This window comes from Alligator mississippiensis, chromosome 1, assembly GCF_030867095.1.
Source record: "Alligator mississippiensis isolate rAllMis1 chromosome 1, rAllMis1, whole genome shotgun sequence".
Classification (NCBI taxonomy): Eukaryota; Metazoa; Chordata; order Crocodylia; family Alligatoridae; genus Alligator; species Alligator mississippiensis.
Window position 1 is genome coordinate 209,704,804 of NC_081824.1, and position 18,680 is coordinate 209,723,483.

The 18,680-nt window shown below is 40.9% G+C and overlaps 1 protein-coding gene across 4 annotated transcripts in view; it reads left to right on the top strand.

The window, feature by feature from the left end:
- The window catches only part of VRK2 (VRK serine/threonine kinase 2), a 71,086-nt gene that overhangs the window by 24,232 nt on the left and 28,174 nt on the right, over positions 1 to 18,680 (top strand). For all 4 annotated transcript variants that reach the window (XM_014595068.3, XM_014595067.3, XM_019500741.2 and 1 more), the window contains one exon: positions 8,423 to 8,555. In XM_014595068.3, coding sequence (XP_014450554.2) covers positions 8,423 to 8,555 — 133 coding nt within the window. The remainder of the gene's footprint in view (positions 1 to 8,422; positions 8,556 to 18,680) is intronic.

An 18,680-nucleotide genomic window follows, 5' to 3' on the forward strand; every position in this document is an offset into this window, starting at 1 on the left:
ACAGAGGTACATGGACAAAGGGCACATTCAAACAGTGCACCTGGGAGCAAAAGACTCTGGAGCAATGAGCTCTAGAGTTTATTCTTATGCATTAATCACATGTGTAGATGCATCCAGCATCTGTTCACTGAGTCCTTGTTGATGGGAGCTTAGTTTTTAATAACTGCCAAAACTTTTTAGCCATATAACTTGGGAAGTATGGCATATGTGTTTATTGCCAAATAGTCTTTTTGCTTAGATCTTTATCCACCACTGTAGGACACAGTCAGATATTTGTCTATAGATAAGTTCTAAGTGTAAGTTCCAATAGAAAAAGATTAGGAATGGAGGAAATGTAATACCTGGCTGTTGGGCTGGAGTAGGCTGAGGATTAAACATTATTTGTAAATCCCCAGGCAAACAAAGAGAAGGCGTTAAGTGCTTACAATCACAAGATGAGTTCAAAAAGTATAAAATTTACCAACCACAAGCTGAGTCACTCAATTACGTTCATATTATCATAGCTCTGACTTCAGAGGAGCTAAGATAATATTACACAAGCCTGGGATCCAGCCTACCATGGTTGGAAAAGCTGTGTGACGGTTTGTTGTTACAAACGTTTCAGGATAACGTTTACTATACTTAGCATGTACAGCAAGGGAGATGGCCCCAGGCCTGCAATAACCACAGGACTTTTGTTCATTCAAATGTAAAGGAATCTTCTGTGGGTAGTTTTCTCTGTTTTTCAATATATTTTATCCCAATAGTTTGTTATGCATGCAAAACTGAGACTAACACTTTACCAACAGTATTACTACAATGTTCAAATTGGCAGGATTAAAGCAGACTGAGCACTGTAATAATCCTCCTCCTGGAATCTTCATTATAGGTCCAAACCCAGGAGCTGCATGCTCGCATAAATGCTGCTGAAGTTAGTAAGAGTTCTGAGCCTGGGGTCCTGGCAGGATCAGCTCCCATATGGTTCACTGTGTATACTGCCACTCACAGTGTATACTACCCTCCTTGAGTTCTGTATCCTGATTTAAATTGACTTTCTAATATGCTGCTTATCCAAATTTATCATCAAACTAACAAAATAATTCTAATACAATAAATGGCTTAGTCTGTCTGTCTGTCTGTCTGTCCGTCCGTCTGTAACGCTCTTGGAGCACTCTGATGATTGGTTTCTGAAACAACCAATCAGAGTTCTCCACAAGCATTATGGACAGGAGGTAGTGCAGCAGAGCGCTGCCATTCAAGTGGGGACGGAGTCAGGGGGACGAAGCAGGGTTAGGGTTAGCAAGTTTCCCCCCCACCATCCATCTCCGCGAATTCTTGATGGACAATTTGTTAGTATATCATAAGGTTTCATAGGGCAACTCCATTAACTGAATGGGGAGACTGAACTATCATTATGTCATATATTTTATAATACTTTTATATGACCAGTTTTACTTTTAATGCGGTAATGCTGCTCTAATGTCCCTACACACTTCACCTGAGGTTTGAACCTTTAGATATTACTTGGAGGATGGGTATTTTTCTATTACCTTTTTTATACCTGTAAAGCATTTTTGATCCTATTGTTTGAAATAGGTGGATGGCATTCAGTGCAGCCCATAATGTGACTAAGCTATTAAGTCAGGAGTTGGCAGAGTGAGCCATTGGCAGGGTCAAAGTAGAGTACAGGATGACTGGAGATATATCGCTAAAGCACATGCAGGCATTGCTGTGTGGTGTCTGTGTTGGGATTTGGGTGAGGGAGTGGTTGTTACAGAACATGACTGCTACTCTTAAAATTTTATTCTTAAACTGATGACCTGTCAGTAATTATAGTAGCTTTACAATATACTTTTAAATATTTAAAAAACAACACTTTTGGTATTTATTTCCTGATTCTGCTTTTAAATTTCAAGATTTAGGCTTCCAGAACTGGACATGTGCATTTGCAATCATATTTTGAATTGGTTCTTAACTGGCTATTTCCACATACCACTATAGTGCATGAAAGTTAGACAAACAGATCTGTGTACAGAGTTCCAAAAAATTGTCTTCTGACTTACTACAGGGCTGTGAGAGCCTATTACTCTGTTAGTTGGTACTAAGAAAAATATATTCTTTTTAATGCATTCTTTCTCATTTCCTAAACTGCATTTTGAGAAGTTCTGCTGTTCTGTATTTTAATACTTTTTATTTTACCCTTTAAAATAAGTCATTTTTAATACCTTTTTTTAATAAAGCATCTTGGAAGTTTGGACCACAACGATCACATTTCATGATTTTTTTTAGAACAACAAATATAACAAATAACATCTTAAATTTATAGTCATGTCTAAATCCTCTAGCAAGACAGAGAAACAAACAAAGCAAAGGTCTTGTCATTCTGTGACTTTCAAATGATGTTTAGAAATGTTTAGAAGATCAGAATCAACTGACCTCAGTGAGCAACTTGCTGCAGATCCATTCAATAGGTGGGAGCAAGGCCATTCAGTGAGTTACAGGTCAAAAGAGCAATTCTGCAGTCAATATGTTTCTTAACATGGAGCCAAAAGAATGACTGACAATGGAAGTGACTTATGAGGGAAGAACGGATGAAATCAAGAGACTCTTGCAAGCAGTCTTGCAGTGAGTACCCCTATAAATTAGGAGTAGTAAAGCACTATTTCAGTATTGTGCTGGGCCTAAACACAATTCACTACACAGCAATAGCTTTTTATATGGCAGAACAGAATGAGCATTATTAATATAAACCCCCAAATGACAAAGCTGAATCAATTAACCTCCTTAAATCCTGGTACTATTGCAAGGGAAAACCCAGTTGACTACCATCAAATAGAGGCTTAAAATCAGAGAGATCTTTGTAAATGGAACAAGCTTTGAGAGTGTGCCTATTAAACTGTTGTAGCATTATACTTACGGAATATTGTGGCAGGCATCTGTACCCTCACATCTGCACTGTTACCAATTTTTAATACAACTATCTTAATACTTGATGGGTTTTTTCTTAAAGATGCAGCTGCTGGAATTAGATTATAGATAACCTTATGGCTGGGATTCTCAGGTAGAGATGTAAAATGAAAAACAAGCTAAAAGGGAAACCTTAAAAACAAAAACTGTAAATATTTTTAACATGAAAAGGCAAATAGAAGAGAAACACAGTTTTAAAATCTCCTTTTTTAAGTCCATGCCATGTCTTGGGGTCAGACTTAGGATTCTTAATGTTTGACATTGTCAGTATTCATCTGAGCCCTTTCTAATAAACTATCTTTACATGATGCATCCTTTTTGTTGTGATGTTGTTTGTTGCATATAAAAGTTGATAGAATGTACATTTTCAGGTACAGTATTAAATAGTTAAGTGTTGACAGCATTATGGCCTTTCCCTTTAACATATAACAAATAGAACTCATCTCAAACACTGATTAAGAATTCAATAGGAAAAACAAACCTATGGAACCTCAACCATTTTCAGTTTAAATTTGAGTGGCTGTTCATCATGGAAAAAGTTCTTTCACTTTCATTAGGTAACCAGCCTTCATTACCATCCCAGGCAAGAATGTCAATTTTTGGTATTGGCAAGGAACATACTTTTGTAGGAGAGAAAGGTCTTCTGTAGGAGAGAAAGGTTGATCTACTGGCATTTGACATGGCATTTATAAGATTATTCTTGCTGTGAAGGCAAACATGATAGTCTGATACAAAAGAACAAAATAGAACAGAAAGTAAAACTACACTCGCTGAGTAGCCTCCTGCTTTTATGTGTTGTAGGCAAGATACAGTGCCCGGACAAATCGGTCACAAACAGGCAGCAAGATTTATAACCTTTGTATTTTGGCTCACTTTCCTGCTCTGGAGTAACATCCAGTTGGCATAGTCTGAGCTCCTCCTACAAATTTTCTTTGTATGGTGAGGCTGGGCTTGGTTTATATTGCTGATGTGACTCTGGAATTATGGAGTTCATTTCCAAGTGGGAAAAGTGTGGTGTTGTGTGGATAGAATTCAAGAGAAAATGGAGAAGAGACAGGAAATAGAATGAGAATACAGTGACATGAGGAAGGGAGGACAAACCGTCTGAATAGCATGCACCCTTAGTTTTGGATTCAGAGGCTCTGTTAGGGATAGCTTCACATCCTCACTGGTCTAGCTGTTGCCTGCTTCTATCATAGAATTTCTCCAGAGTTTATAGAGAAAGGTATCTGTTTCCTTACTATAAGGATGACCAAGATATCTAAGATTAGGAACAAGGTAATGGGCTTCCTGTTCCCCTCTCAGTACTCAGAAGAGGGATAGTCAGTCCCCAACATCCTGAAGATGTTTTGATGGCCCTGAACATAATAATTTCTTTCTGCTTCTAGGATTTCCTACCTCACTGTTAAGCCCTGCTTTACTCAAAACAAACTCAATCCTTTTGAGTCCAAGTTACACAAAGGGAAGTTTAGGTTAGATAGTAGAAAAAAACTTTCTCACAAGGAGGGTAGTAAAGCACTGGAACAGGTTACCCAGAGAGGTTGTAGACTCTCCATCCTTGGAGGTTTTTAAGACCCGGATAAACAAAGCCTTGACTGGGATGATCTAATTAGCACTGGTTCTGCTTTGAGCAGGGGTTGGACTAGATGACCTCCAGAGGTCCCTTCCAACCCTAATTTTCCATGTTTCTGTGTTTCTAATTTTATATATAGTATGTGTACAATTTAAGACAACTTTTTTTCCCTTTTTTCCTACTACAGTTCAGCCAGGTTTGTGCAAATTTAGCAAAGTATTTAAAACGTATGTCTTCCTCCCTTGGCCCAATTGATTGTATAGACTACAATGCTGGTTGTCAACCTGTGGTCTGCAGATCTGTAGAAAAATGACTGTGATCAATCAAATATATGTGAATACCCATACTTAAATTCAAAGGAGTCTATACCTCCATTCAAAATGTCCAAAGGGGTCTGCACCTCCATTTGATATTGTTTAGGGGTCCACAAGTGAAAAAGGTTGAAAACCACTGCACATTTCCTCTATGGTGACCAATCTTCTGTTCCATCAGAAATGTTGATGTCAGGATCAATTTTCCCACCTATTTGTATTTATTTTTCTTTCTTCATTGTAGTTAGTGCTTTTTTTCTCCCCTTCCTACAATAATAACATTTAATTAAAAATCCCCGCAATGTGCAGAGTGAGTTAAAAGGGCACCCTGATTTGCATTACCAAAAGCTGACAGGCAACTAGGAAGAAGAATTATTTAGCATGGTAAAAGGGGTATAATTAGGACTAATGAGATGAAATTAAGAAAAGGATCATTTACACTAAATGGGCCTGCTTCTGCTCCCATTGAACTTGGTAGCAGAATTGCTGATGGTGAAAATTTGGCTGCAAGAGAGTCAAAGGGAATTCTGTTGTTGACTTCAACTGGGCCAAGATTTCAGTCCTAGTAACTCCACAGGTAGAAGTTCAGCCCCACTAGGTGCATCTACACATGTGCTTTACTGAGGAGTTGACTAATTATCTCCTCGATAAAATGTCACGGTCTACATATGTGCTGATATTAGGTGCAGTAAAATAATTAACTCCGCTATAAAATAGTGCTGTTGAGGATAGTACTGTTTTACAATGGAGTCATTTACTGCACTGGAATAAATGCACATGTAGACAGTGACTGGGTGTGGGGGTGAGGGGTAGACTCCTGCCTGCCACCTAGCTGTACTTTCAGCATCCTTGTGCCCTAGCCAGCTCCTCTGCCGCCCAGGGCTACCATCTGGAGCCCAGGGCTGACCCCCGAGTCTGCTGCCAGCCTGGTGCTTCTCCACCCTGGCTCAAAGTGCTGATGTCCTGGGAAAGTGTACAGACTGCATCTGGGAGCAGTTGCCTCTGGCTCAAAGATCTCTGGAGTTTATTGCCTCACATTAATTGAACATGCAGATGCACTCACAGTTGTGAAAAATCTGTTGCCTGTGAAAGATGTGGAAACCTCATCATCGGGTTAGTTTGAACTACACCAGGCAATTACACTGATGAATGAAACTTCAGAGTGTTAGGCAAACCTGAGTGTCTTAGAGTTAAGCTGTTACATTTCAAAAGACAACAGTGCTGAGTACAAGCTTTCTTAAATTTGCCATCTCTCCCTGCTTCCATCTGGGCTGGAAGCGTGGAGATGCCCTTTTTCACACTATTGTTTTTTCTTAAATGTCAAAATCAAACTTTATATTAAAAGTTAGCCAGAGTTATTAATGGCTTGTGTTCACTTTGATCTCACTTTTATTTGTACTTGCTCAGATCTACCTGTCAAAAATCTATAGTTAAGCAAAAAATCTGAACTAAGAACATCCTTTGCAGCCTCTTCTCTCCATGCTAACCCATAGAGTATTCACTGGACTCCTGTCCACCCACTAAGCTTGATGATATAGTAGCTTGAATTAGTTCTTTTACCATTCTCACTTGGTGCATTATTGACGTTAGGCTCAATTAAGGTGGATACTGGAGCATCAGGAAATACGCTGGAGAATTCAGGAGAAAATCAAGTCAATCAGCCCAACAAAGCTTATTTCTTGTCCCAGATTTCCAAATGATGCCTATAGTCTTTAATTTTGTATCACAGTTCAGTCCATCAGGTGAAAAACATAATCGGTAATCTTAAAAGCTATCACCCTGCAGGAGGAGAGTGCTGCATCCCAGCTTACACGCTCCAAATAAGCACAGAACCTGCAGCAGAAACAGTAAAACCAAGAGAGCAGACATCCCAAGATCTGAAGCTGCCTGGAGCACAAACAGGAAGCAGTGATTTCAGCAGAATGTGTTACAGAACAGGTTTTCAAGGTTTTTCTTTTTTTCAGAGGAAAAGAAACAGAAACCCACCCACAGTGATATAATTAAATTAAATGTAAACGCTTCTGCTGTTTGCATATGCCTGGATAAACGATTTCTTATTAAAGCTAAAAGGGGAAAACGAAAGCTACTTTAGAATTGACTTAGAAAAAAATGTTACCTTTCATTATAATGTATTTGAAAGATGTTTATTTAGAAATTCTTTCCATTGACTTCAGTGGGCTTAGGAGCTGGATAATGGTGCATTTCATATGTGATCTCAATAGCACCCTACATGATAGGGTAATAGGTGCTATAAATATTTACAAAAAGTAATTGACTGTTCTTGCAATGGGTAATGTAGAAAAGCAAAGATCAGGTAGGAGTTTGAAAATCTGCTACCAAGAAAACCACCTCATTTAGTCTAAAATATGCAAGTGGTAAAATAAACATATCTACCCTATTATTCAGATTCTGAGGATGAGGAAACTGAGGTAGAGTGAGTCGAATGAATTTCTCAGGATCACAGAAAGTCAGTAGTAGTGTTGTGTGTAAAACCTCTTCTGACCCTGTGTCTGCTGATCTAACCCATGGCTGTCTTTTTAATAAAGATTTCTTGAAGGAAAAAAAAAAAGTGGTTTTCCCTGCAGTAGTACTGTCCAGTCTGAAGTATTAATATTCACTTGTGTAGCTACGTATTGTTGTTTTCTTTATGTACTTACCTACCAGGAATAATAGTCAAAACCTTGGGGCTTTATTTTCTCTCTCTCTCTAGGTACTTTGGTACATATAGGCAGGCATCTTGAAAAGTGTGCTAGCGCAGTATGTGTAGATAAAGGTGTGTGTCATAAGAAGCAAATTTGCTCTGCAGTTCATAGTAGGAGCCAAAACCTGTTCTCTGTTATACCAGTACAAATCCATTAAACTCTCTGAGTAATTCAAAGCAGAATTTGATTCTGTATGCTTTCATTTTGTTTTCAGCATAACTGACAAACATTTAGTTTTGATTGTTTATGGGGTTTTTTGTTTTGTTTTATTTAACCAAATGTGTCCTGTACTAGGTTACCGGCAGTAATAATAGTAAAGATGCAGCTATGATCAGTCTAGTGACTAGCAGTGCCATTGTCAAGTTCTGTATTCTAACTGGGATTTTGCATTTTAGGGGAATTGAGGTACTTTTCACTTTTTATGTTTTTATAGGCCTTGCTATTGTAAACTTGTCTAATAAATCTTAGTTGGTGAAAGATTTGGTTGCATGCCTGTGTGTGTGTGTGTGTGTGTGTGTGTGTGTGTGTGTGTGTGTTTAGCAAAGCGTGGAAGGGGTCCCATAAGCAGTATGAGAATAGATAAAAGACATATTGCAGTTTATGATGTCTGGATGCCCACCTGGAGAGAAGAGAGCTTAGGAACAAAATAAAAAGACTGAAATCCTATTTGACTCTGAAATAAGATGAGTGTGTGGTAGAGGATGGATTTAAATGGGGAGGGCAGCTGTTACAGCCCCCAGTTGTACATATTTTATCCTGAGGCACCATTTGGTTTAATAAAATGTGGATCTAAGGCTGTCCTTAACCTACCAGTTTCTTAAGACTTAATTATAAAGGTTATACTTTCAAAGGACAAAAGCATTATTCATTTGTCTGTTCATGTCTTCCAGGTTTATCTTGCAGATTATGGACTTTCCTACAGATATTGTCCCAATGGGAACCACAAACAGTATAAGGAAAATCCTAGAAAGGGCCATAATGGGACAGTGGAGTTTACCAGCTTAGATGCCCACAAGGGAGTAGGTAGGTCTCTTTCTTCCATATATATTTCAGAGGAGTGATTACAGAATGAGTAATCAGGATGCATAAACTGGCACATGTACTGGAGCAATGGCAGGTATTGTTGAGAACTGATCAAATCCTTATGTGAAAAGAGGTGACCATATAAATAATGTTGCTTCAAGTGCTGATGGGAGGGGAATATTATTAAAAGTGAGAGGGCTCTGGGTGGATGATACTGGAAGGTGGAAATGGACCAGGAAGGTACAAGAGAAGTTTTACATTTAAAAACAGAGTTGGTATTGGTAATAAAGAGTGTAGCAGTGGAGGGGTTAATGGGCACTTTTCTATTTTTCTGGCCAGCCAAAGATGCCTTCATGCAGAACTGTGCCTGTTTGTCATAGTCTCTCTGTCTCAGTATTTCAAGATGACATCCTCCTACAAGAAGAAAATTCTTTTTTAAAACTGTAAAGTGTTAACTTTTTGAAATCTTTTCCAGTAGCCTTTCATATATCTTACTTATTTAAACTCACTTTGATGGTATTGGAAACACATTTGCAGGTAAATTACATACATAGTCCTTTTATTGGATATTGATTGTACTGCCTTGCATTCCAAGGCAGACTTAATTCAACAATTCCCTAATTAGTTAAAGTCATAACCTATGTCTTGTATTCATTTACCATTAATTAAACCTTAGCTGTTTATTACACTGCAGTCCAAATCCAATAGCAGACCCATAGAGCCATGGAAAAAAGGGAGTGGGAGGTCAATATTGAAAATATATGGTGCAGAGTCCCACTGATGGCTGCATTGTTCACAATCAATATGGTCAATGCAACACAACTTTCTTAGTTGCTATGTCAGCAAGACAAAAAGTCAATTCTAATGTTATGCCAGTGAGAAAATGGCAATTATTGAAAAAACTTTGACTCCTGCTGCAAAACAATATTTTTGTTAACTTAAGTCTCCCCTTCCTGCTCCCATCCCCCCATGTTGAATCTAAAGTAATGGTTTTTAGTTGCCAGCTCTGCTAAGACCACAGTGTCACAAACGATAACTGTAGAAATTTGTGCTTGTTAATAGCTGCTGAACTGTTACCTTAAACTAATACTTTCTAACGAGTTTTAGTTGGCACAAACAACTGTATATTATTGCTTTTTCTATTAAAAGGACCATTGACCATGTAATGTAGAGGGTCTTGATAATTTGCCAGTGCTGTTAAAACCTGCAGTCGTTTAACTCTGGTCATTAGGAAAAATGAAATAGGACTGTCAAGTATATGCTACTAAAACAATTGCACAGGTTGACCTACTAAAAATGGTTTGTGGTGAGGAGGCCCTCTGATTCAGCCCCTTCCAGATCCACCCAGTGCTTAGGGTGGTTTCTGTGAATCTGTGACTTCTTCTGACAACAAGCTTTGTCTGGAATACTAGCCCTTGTTTGTCAGTATCAGTGATTTTCAACCAGAGTGTGTGACAGTGGAGTACCTTGAGATCTTTTCAGGGGTGCCAGGGGGTGTCATGCAGTGTTAGCGCTATTATGTGCGCAAACATAATTTACAATATAAACTCAGAGGGCACGTCCCCAAGAGCTATCGTGCGTGGCAAGTTGTCCCGGGTGGGGTTAGGGGAGGCTGGGTCTGGCAACTGGCTGGCTCCAGCAGCCTTACCTGGAGGCCTCTCGGGGCTCCAGCAGTGGTGATCCAGGCACACACAGTTTAGCTGGCAGCCAGAGCATGGCTCTGGCCAGCTGGGCTCCAGTTTTGGGTGGCACTCGCTGCTGCAAAGTGTGCCACCTTCGTTTTCTCTGGCATGGATTTTTTTTGACACTGGGATCTTTGAGTGTAAAAAAAACAAAACAAAACAAAAGAACCCCGCTGTGCTGCAAATTAGCAGTACATTGAATGTCTGCATGTGTTCCACATGTGGTTTGTTGCACCACAGACCACATGTGCATGCTTGTGAGGATGCACCCAGAGATTTCAGATAGGAATACAGAGTGTCAGAAGCATTCAGACCTGCTGTGGTCTTGGAGCAATTTGCAACAGAAAAAATGCTCTATTATTTTTCTGTAGTCAAAAAACAAGTAAAAACTAAGCTGACATTTTCTGAGGGGTGCCTTGAATCTAACAGTGTTGAGAACCACTGGTCTACTTGGTCACTGAGAATGATGCTGGAGGTTGGGACGTTTGTGACTTTGGACCTGGGTAGATGTAGTACTTGTTTTAATTTTCTGGTGAGCAAGGAGGCAGCTCAGGAACTTGACATGCAAGAGGACATGCATCTTTTATTTCCCTTCTCTTTTCAAATGGAGCAAGGGTCATTTTAAATCTGGATGGTGATAGTTTTGTGCGGGTGATTGAATTCTGCATCTCCAATCCCTATGAATCCTGGGTCAGATCATGCCCTCCTGCTAAAGCCGCAGTATGAATAGATGAGAAAGTGTGTGTGTGTTTTGTGGATGTATGTGGATTTTCTGGAAAAGAAAATTTCCATGAGGCATTTGTATAGGGTTTTTTCTTAGTCAAACAAGGTTTGCTCCCAGTGGAAAAATATGGAGATCCTGACCACAATTCTGGCAAATTTCAGGGAATCCAGGGGAGGTCAGAGTGACCTGGGCACCAACTATGCCACCCTCCCCTTTTTCCATCCCCATGCCACCCCAGATCCATTGGTGTCATATTACCACACAATCCTCATGGCAGCAGAAGCCTGTGGGACACTTAGCAAAAAGATAATACTGTCTGAATTCACTTCTAACATTGCAGGATATCTTGCAAGGGACAAAAGGAGAAATTGTTCCCTACGTAAATTCCATCAGGGCAGTAAATTGTTGTTAGGGCCTCGTTCCACATGCATCTAAAACATGGAACAATCCAAATCTTTCACAGCAAGTAGCTGCTGCCTGTCGCAATATGTGGTGATTCATCCAACTCCTGTGAGGCCCAGATAGGTAGTTGTAAGACACCATATCTTTACTTTGCATGTTTTTTTGGTTTTGCTACCACATTCGTAGTATTTTGGATGTGGGCTTCTGCTGCCACAGTATTGTTAAACAGCACTGGATATGCATCCAGTTTAGAAAAGGGGGACAACCAGCTACTTAAAACACTTGCAACCTGAAGTGTTCAAAACATTTTAACAAATATTTCCTTTCTAAAAATAAACAAATGTTTCCCTCCTTACAAAATGCCATTAAATGTCTTTGTTGAGGACATCTCAGCTTTGCAGTTTGGCATTAGATTGTCTGTGTTTTGTCTTATTAAAATCACAGCGGAGAAAGGAAGAATAATAGCAAGAGTAGGAAAATGCAGCCTTTGTGTTGCAGCCTTGTAGTTTAACTGTTAGAAAACACAAGCTCTGTGCAAGGTGCATGACCCAGTCAGCCACTCTTGGACTCTAGCTTTATTTGCCTTACTCTGGAGAGCATTTACTTAGGCTAGGGATGGGCAAGATCTGGCCCACAAAGCAGTTTCATCCGGCCTGAGGGTACCCACCAATTAATTGTACCCCACCTAATCCATGTGCCTTGCTCCCATCCTGGTGCATGGAAAGGCCTGGCCCAGCCAGCATGCAGCTTCCAGGAGGGGCTGCTGCTGCCACTGCTGCAGTCGCCAGGGGACCTGCTCAGCTTCCCTGGCCTTCAGCAGCTTCTCCTTGTCTCCCTATTGTAGTGCTTGCTCTGGGCAGCAGGTAGGAAAACAGTGGGAGCAGGGGGACCTGTGGTGGGGGGTTAGCGCGCTGCAGCCATGGGGCATGGGAGCGTGGAGCCCATGTCCAGGGAGGCAGAGGGAGCACGGAGCTCGGGTAGGCAGGGTGTGGGTGAGATGGAGGGTGGGGGGTGTAGAGGCCCCCCCACACATACACCCCCATAACGCACAGCCCCCACTGCTGAAGGCAGCAGGCTGGGGTTCTCAGGGCATTTGTATTGCAGCAGCTTGCGGCTCTAGCCAGGGATGTATATGGTGACAAGGCGCGCAGCCAGGCTGACCTGCCTCTGTCATGCAGGGCTCCCTGTGGCACATGTGCCACTTCTGGCAATGCAGACCACAGGGGACTCCACATGATGGAGTTGGCTGCCTTCCCCGCCACGTGCAGCTACCTGGACTCTGCTGGAAGTGGCCGGGAGCCCTGCCCCCTGCTTCTGTGGTAGCAGCTGGCTCCATCACACTGGGCTTCCCCTTGGTGGCATGCAAGTGCCTGGAGCTGCATATATGCCCCATGATAGAGGTGGGTCAGCCTGGATGCACTCCTTGCCACCATGTGCAGCTCTTGGCGAAGCAACACACCTTTTGGACAGCAGTGTCTGTGTGGGCTGGAAGTACCCGGAGCACCCACCGCTTGCTGCTGCTACTGCTGCTGCCACCAGTGGCAGAGACTACATGCCAAGGGGAGGAGTGTGTGGGGGGTCCCCAGAGCCCCCCTCCCTCCCTCACATCCCACAAACCGCATACACCCACACCCTGCCCCCAGACCCCACCATACACGCACACACCCCCAACCACACCCCACACACTCCCCACCACACAAAATACAAGAGAGAGACTTTATTTTTAACCTGTTATGCAGTCACCTCATCTACACTACACAAACACAAATCATGACAAAAATATTTTTTGGAATAAAATTAAAGTATGTTATAGTAGATGTTTGACTTTTACTAAATGGTTTTGTTTATTTCTGGTTCAGATGGCAACCTCCCCTCCCCCTCCAAAGGATTACTTCTGGGGGCAAGGGGAGGGACTTCCCGTGGCAAATGTCAGGGGTTAGGGGTGGGACTTCCGGTCCCAAAATGGCAACTAGGGGGCATGGCACCTGTCAAGGGGTGGGGCTACCTTTGCAGTCCTCAACAGCTCACCAGAATTCATTAAGTGGCCCTCCAGCCAAAATAATTGCCCGCCCCTGGCCTAGGTGGTAGTTCACTTTGGCCAGTCTGTGGGAGGCAGATTTTAGGCTGCTTAGAAATTGCTTTTAACTGAAACATCTAGTCATAGTAAAGCACTACGGGGCTAACCTGGCTAATGTAGGCTGCTGGTCCACCAAAGGGTGAACAAAGGGGAGACACAGGAAGAATAAGATGAGGATGCAGGCTGATGCATATGAGGGATGTAACTTTTCCCATGATTCTTAGGATGTAGTGTTTGCTCCTTGACTGTGTTGCCTGCAGAAGGAGAGGAAAGAACATCTTTCAGGATGGTAAGGCCAATGGTATAAGGTTGGGCAATGTAGTGTTGGTAACTGCTGGTGGGGCAGCACTGGGATGATGTTTTTGTTATCCTCCCACATTGTCAGCTGTAAAGCCCATTTAGAGCAAAGGTTTACTTATTCACATCTCCTTTGTTCTGTTTTGTTGCTATATGATTTGTAAAAACTTGGTACGGCTTGAAAAAACACAGGTAGGTCTTTGGTTTAAAAACAAAGCGGGGGGGGGGGGTGAACATAATAGTTTGGTTTGTATTTTACCAGTAATTTGATATGGGTTAAAATGGCCTTTATCTATGTTTTCTATGCTTGAGACAACTTAAAATACAGGGATGGATGAATGGTGCATGGCCAGGGCCACAGGACCTTCCCCTACCCTTTTTCTGCATCCTGGATGCTGGATCCAGTGCATTTGGTGCCTATTCCAGCTAGTCCGAGATCCATGCTGCCCCAGACTGGCCAGGGCAGGTGTGGGGTGCGGTGTGGGTTCTGGACTGGCTGGAGTGGACTCAGCTTGCAGCTCAGATCCTGTGTTGCACAGATCCCGGATTCTGTGTGTAGGACCAGAACAGTGTGTGCTACATGCTGTATCTTTGACACTTGCACTGTAAATGTGGATTTGGGGAGACAGTTCAGTATACAAACAATCCCCATTGTTGGGGTTTGAGGGCACAGTTCAGTGTACAAACAGTCCCTACCCTGAAAGTTTTATATTACGTTTTCAGGCTTGAGTAGTTACAAACAGTATAAGAACAGTGATTTATCTCCATGGCTGGTGAAATCAGTGGAGCTTTGTTGAGCTAAGGTTTTGGCTCATGGAAGTACAGCTGATAATAAGTGAAACTCTCTACAGACATACATGCATTAATGCTGCAGAGTCAGTCTCCCAAGTTGCCACATGTCAGATTTCTAGTTGTCCTTGCAACCTGATGCATATGCATCATCATTCAGTCTTCACTTATGTGATCACACTTTTTTTTCCCCAGAAAGATGCATACCTCATTCAGTGCACAAGATGGTTGATCTTCACTGAATGAATAACCTGCTCAGTATTTCTCTTTATTTTCATTATACAATATATGGTCCCATGCCATTTTTACTACCCACTCTTCAAATCCTGCTCTGAATACAAACTTTTAAATTTCTTTTAACTTTCCTGTGGTGTTCTTCACTACAATATCTGAATGCTTCATAGCCATGAAAGAATTAATATCTTTACAGCATACCTGTATGGGAGGGAAGAATTATCCTACTTTAAGACTGAGAAATTAAGATCAAGATTTTGAAAATTATCCACTAATTTTGTGCACTAAACTCGAGACATCCAGGACTGGATTTATAGAGAGCTAAACATTTTATAAGATATTCTCTGTACAGTTTCCTGTTACTTCAGCTACAGTTATGAGTGCCTGAAACTTCTGCAGATCATTTGATCCCTGGTATCTGAATTTTAGCACTCAGAAAATGAAGAACACACAAATAGTATCTACTTGTGAAAAATCAGAATTTCTTCCTTCTGTATCATAACAGGAACTTGGTGACAAATGCAGGGACAGACTAATTCTTCATGGGTCATGCTTAAGAACCTAGCCATGACTTGTCATCTTTCTGCAGGCCTCTAATTTATTCACTACTGATTTTTTTTAATTTGCAACAAATGAGTTTGGGATCCTTCACAAAACAACCTCCTTTGCTACACAACCTCAGTTCATTCCCTGAGCACAATCTTTTATGTGCACTGAATGAGATGGAACTCCTGAAGAAAATCAGTATGCTATGAATAGTTAGACTGTATCATAAAGCATACACACAAGGTAGCAAATTTAAGTTGTACAGGCAGTCTTAATTTGGTTTTTCCTAACACTTGAGTGTTAGGCTTGATGCTCTTTGAATGTAATATTTATTTTTAATATTTGTTGGACATGAGATCTTTTTTCAGTTATTTTACTTACTGTATTTCATCTTTAATATTTCTCAAGGCTCAAAAGAAGCAAGTAGTAGAACTTGTTTCCATTTGTCTAGCTCAGTACAGCTTTCTAACTTTCACAGATTATTATTTATGAATTAGCTACACAAAAGCAAATATATATCTGCAGTGTTAAAAATGAATGTAAAACTGTGAACTGGTTACTTTTCAAAGTAACTCTTGACTAGCCTGGAAACTGATATAATCTCTCTTCATAAAGCAAGTACAATACAGCTAGCTTCCTCTCAAGCTTCCCTGTAATTTTAAATCAACACACCTTGTGGCTCTTGGACTTTAATTTAGCCCATTCCTTTCTCAGCCCTTGTCTAGTATGGGGGTGGCCAATCTGTGGTATGGGTAGCCTCTTTGTGTGGCACATGCCAAATTGAGGAGGGGACAGGCAACACCGTGGCAGATAGTGTCCTGTCTGAAAGCAGAGCATTGGATCAGGCAGGGAGCAGAAAGCAAAGCAGCAGACTGAGCAGTAGGTGTGTGCAAAATGGGCCCTATTCAATTCAGATTCAGCCCGAATCAGGGACAGTGATTCAATTTGTTGATTTGGATTACTGTCCCTGATTCGATTCAGTCAAAGCTTTGCACAGCCCTATTGAGCAGGGGAAAGGGATTGGAATGGCATTGAGGGAGAGTACAGGGCTAGTTTGTGGCATGCCTGCCAAAAAGTTTGACCCCCATTGGTTTAGCGAATCAGTTGAGATAGTGTCCACTGAGATCCAAGTTTCTAGGGATTGGACAACACATTATTCTCCCGTGGTTTGCAGTTTTATGATAGTTATAAGACTGGAAACTCCTCTCAAGAAGTATAAATCATTTTGGAAACTGAAGTCCTTTTTCATTTGAGCTTCTGGGTTAGGTTATAAGCTAACTGGTACGAGGGGAAAGGTAGCCATGATGGGACAGGGATATGAGAGAAGTAAGATTTTTTTTTAAGTGAGATAATATCCTTTATTGGACCAACTTAGATAGTTAGGAAACAGACTTTTTGGCTTCAGCCTGCTGCTTTCTCTCACAACTATGCAGGTTCATCCTATAAGTGAACTTAAACATACTTGTGTTGTTGAGACTCCCTGTTTATTCCAATAGGAGTGTGGCAATATGGTGTTCATACTGTGCCTGCCTTCCACCCTGTTTCTAAAGGTGGTCTTTGTCTTCCTGCTGCAGTTTCCCTGTCATCTTGGACTAAAATGGGTGCTGATATAGGGATAACAACAGAAGACAGTTGACTTGAGAACTCTTCCGTTGGAAGAGTCCCTTCAAGAACTGGTTTGATGGGGAAGCTGTTCTTGGTAATGAACTCACCTGACAAATCTCTGAACACCAAGGGAGGCTGATCAGAGAATGAATTTATGGAAGGACTGGAAGGTTATAAAAGGGTGGGACCTGATACATTCTTAGTCTTCAGAAGCTCAAATTGATAGGGGAGCAGGTTGGACCAAAATCCTGATGAGGCAGAGGGAAATCTGAGCTTTCTTCTCACAGATGAACTCCCAGGACTCTCCTGGGAAGGCTTAGATATCCGGGGTTCCTGATGTTCTGAAATGGCTTGTGCTTTGTCTTTTGCATAAAATAGTGAGGGTTTTGGGAACTGCATGCAATGCTTGCTTACTTGCATCTGTCCTAAGCCTCTGTGAAAACTAAACTGCAAGCCAGAAGGCAAACGCCTCCAGTAGAATACTTGGAAAAGGTAGGCTTAACTTGCAGCTGGAATCTGAGTGCTTAGGATTTGAACCTGAGGACAGGCGATTCATTTATGGCTTCCAGCTCTTGTGGGGAAGGAGTGGAAAGGCTACATCATTCAGAGATTTGGTTGCAGGATCTTCTGACTAAAACACTGCATGCAATCAGTAAGGAGCACTCAGCAAATGCCATCACATAGGGATGTGTTTTTAATTGGAGATTGTACTTTAAATTAAATTCCTTATTATGCTTCAAAGGTAGAGTCACTATGGCTGCCTTGTTTGTTTTAGCATTGAGTTTGAGTAAACCCTATTGAATATATTCTTATGTTCATGTTTTTAAAGGCCAGGCTGTATAAACAGTATACCATTTTTGGCTTGTTGCTTGATAATTAAGGAGAATTATGTCTGCATCAAATGTACATTTTAAAAATTTGTTACATAGTTAGTAGTGTTAAAAAGTAATATTTGGATCAATGCGTTGTATGGATTTTTGTAGATTTTCTACTCACTGAGGCATGCAGTCAATATCTAATTTCTCTGGAGATATACTGCGCTTAACATATTGAGCTTTTTTAAATACTCTAGATCTGTGCATTGAGTGTGTAAGACCAGTTTCAATTTGGCATCATTGATAAACGCAAGGGTATGAACTGTCTATATTAAATTCCCTCCAATATATATTTGTGTTTGCCATGAAGCTTTCCTGTTTGTTTGGCCTTTTAACAAGCAAGTGAATTACAAAATTAATATTAAGCTATGTTGCCTGCTTATTACAGTGGTAGAGATACACACCAAAATGTTTGGGTTCAGCAAAGGCATTCTGGAATGGATCTTCACTGAAGCAGTTCATTAAATATATGTTCTTTCTCATGCATGTTTTTAAGATGGAGATGTCGATGCTGATAATACATTAAGGATATCCAAAGCTGGCTGCTGGGTCATTTATGTCTACTCAGGGTCTATTTTTTTTCAATTTGTTTCAGTTTGATTCTTATGTGGCATCCATGGCCAAAAGTAACTTTAACCACTAAAAAAGCTTTATAGCCGTCATCTCTGCTGTAGGACTTGCCAGTTATTCCTGTAATTTGTGCCTATCAGATTGGATTGTTGCAGTTCATGTCGCATGAAATCAGTTGTAATATGCACAGTAATAATTTTTACTGGCATCATATTGGTCGTAGTATTGTAGTAGTTTCCATGTCCTTGTTTATTCACTCTTCTGATAGAACTGTCGTCTTGTGACATCTGGAGAAGGAGTTTAATACTCATCTGTTTTTCTTAG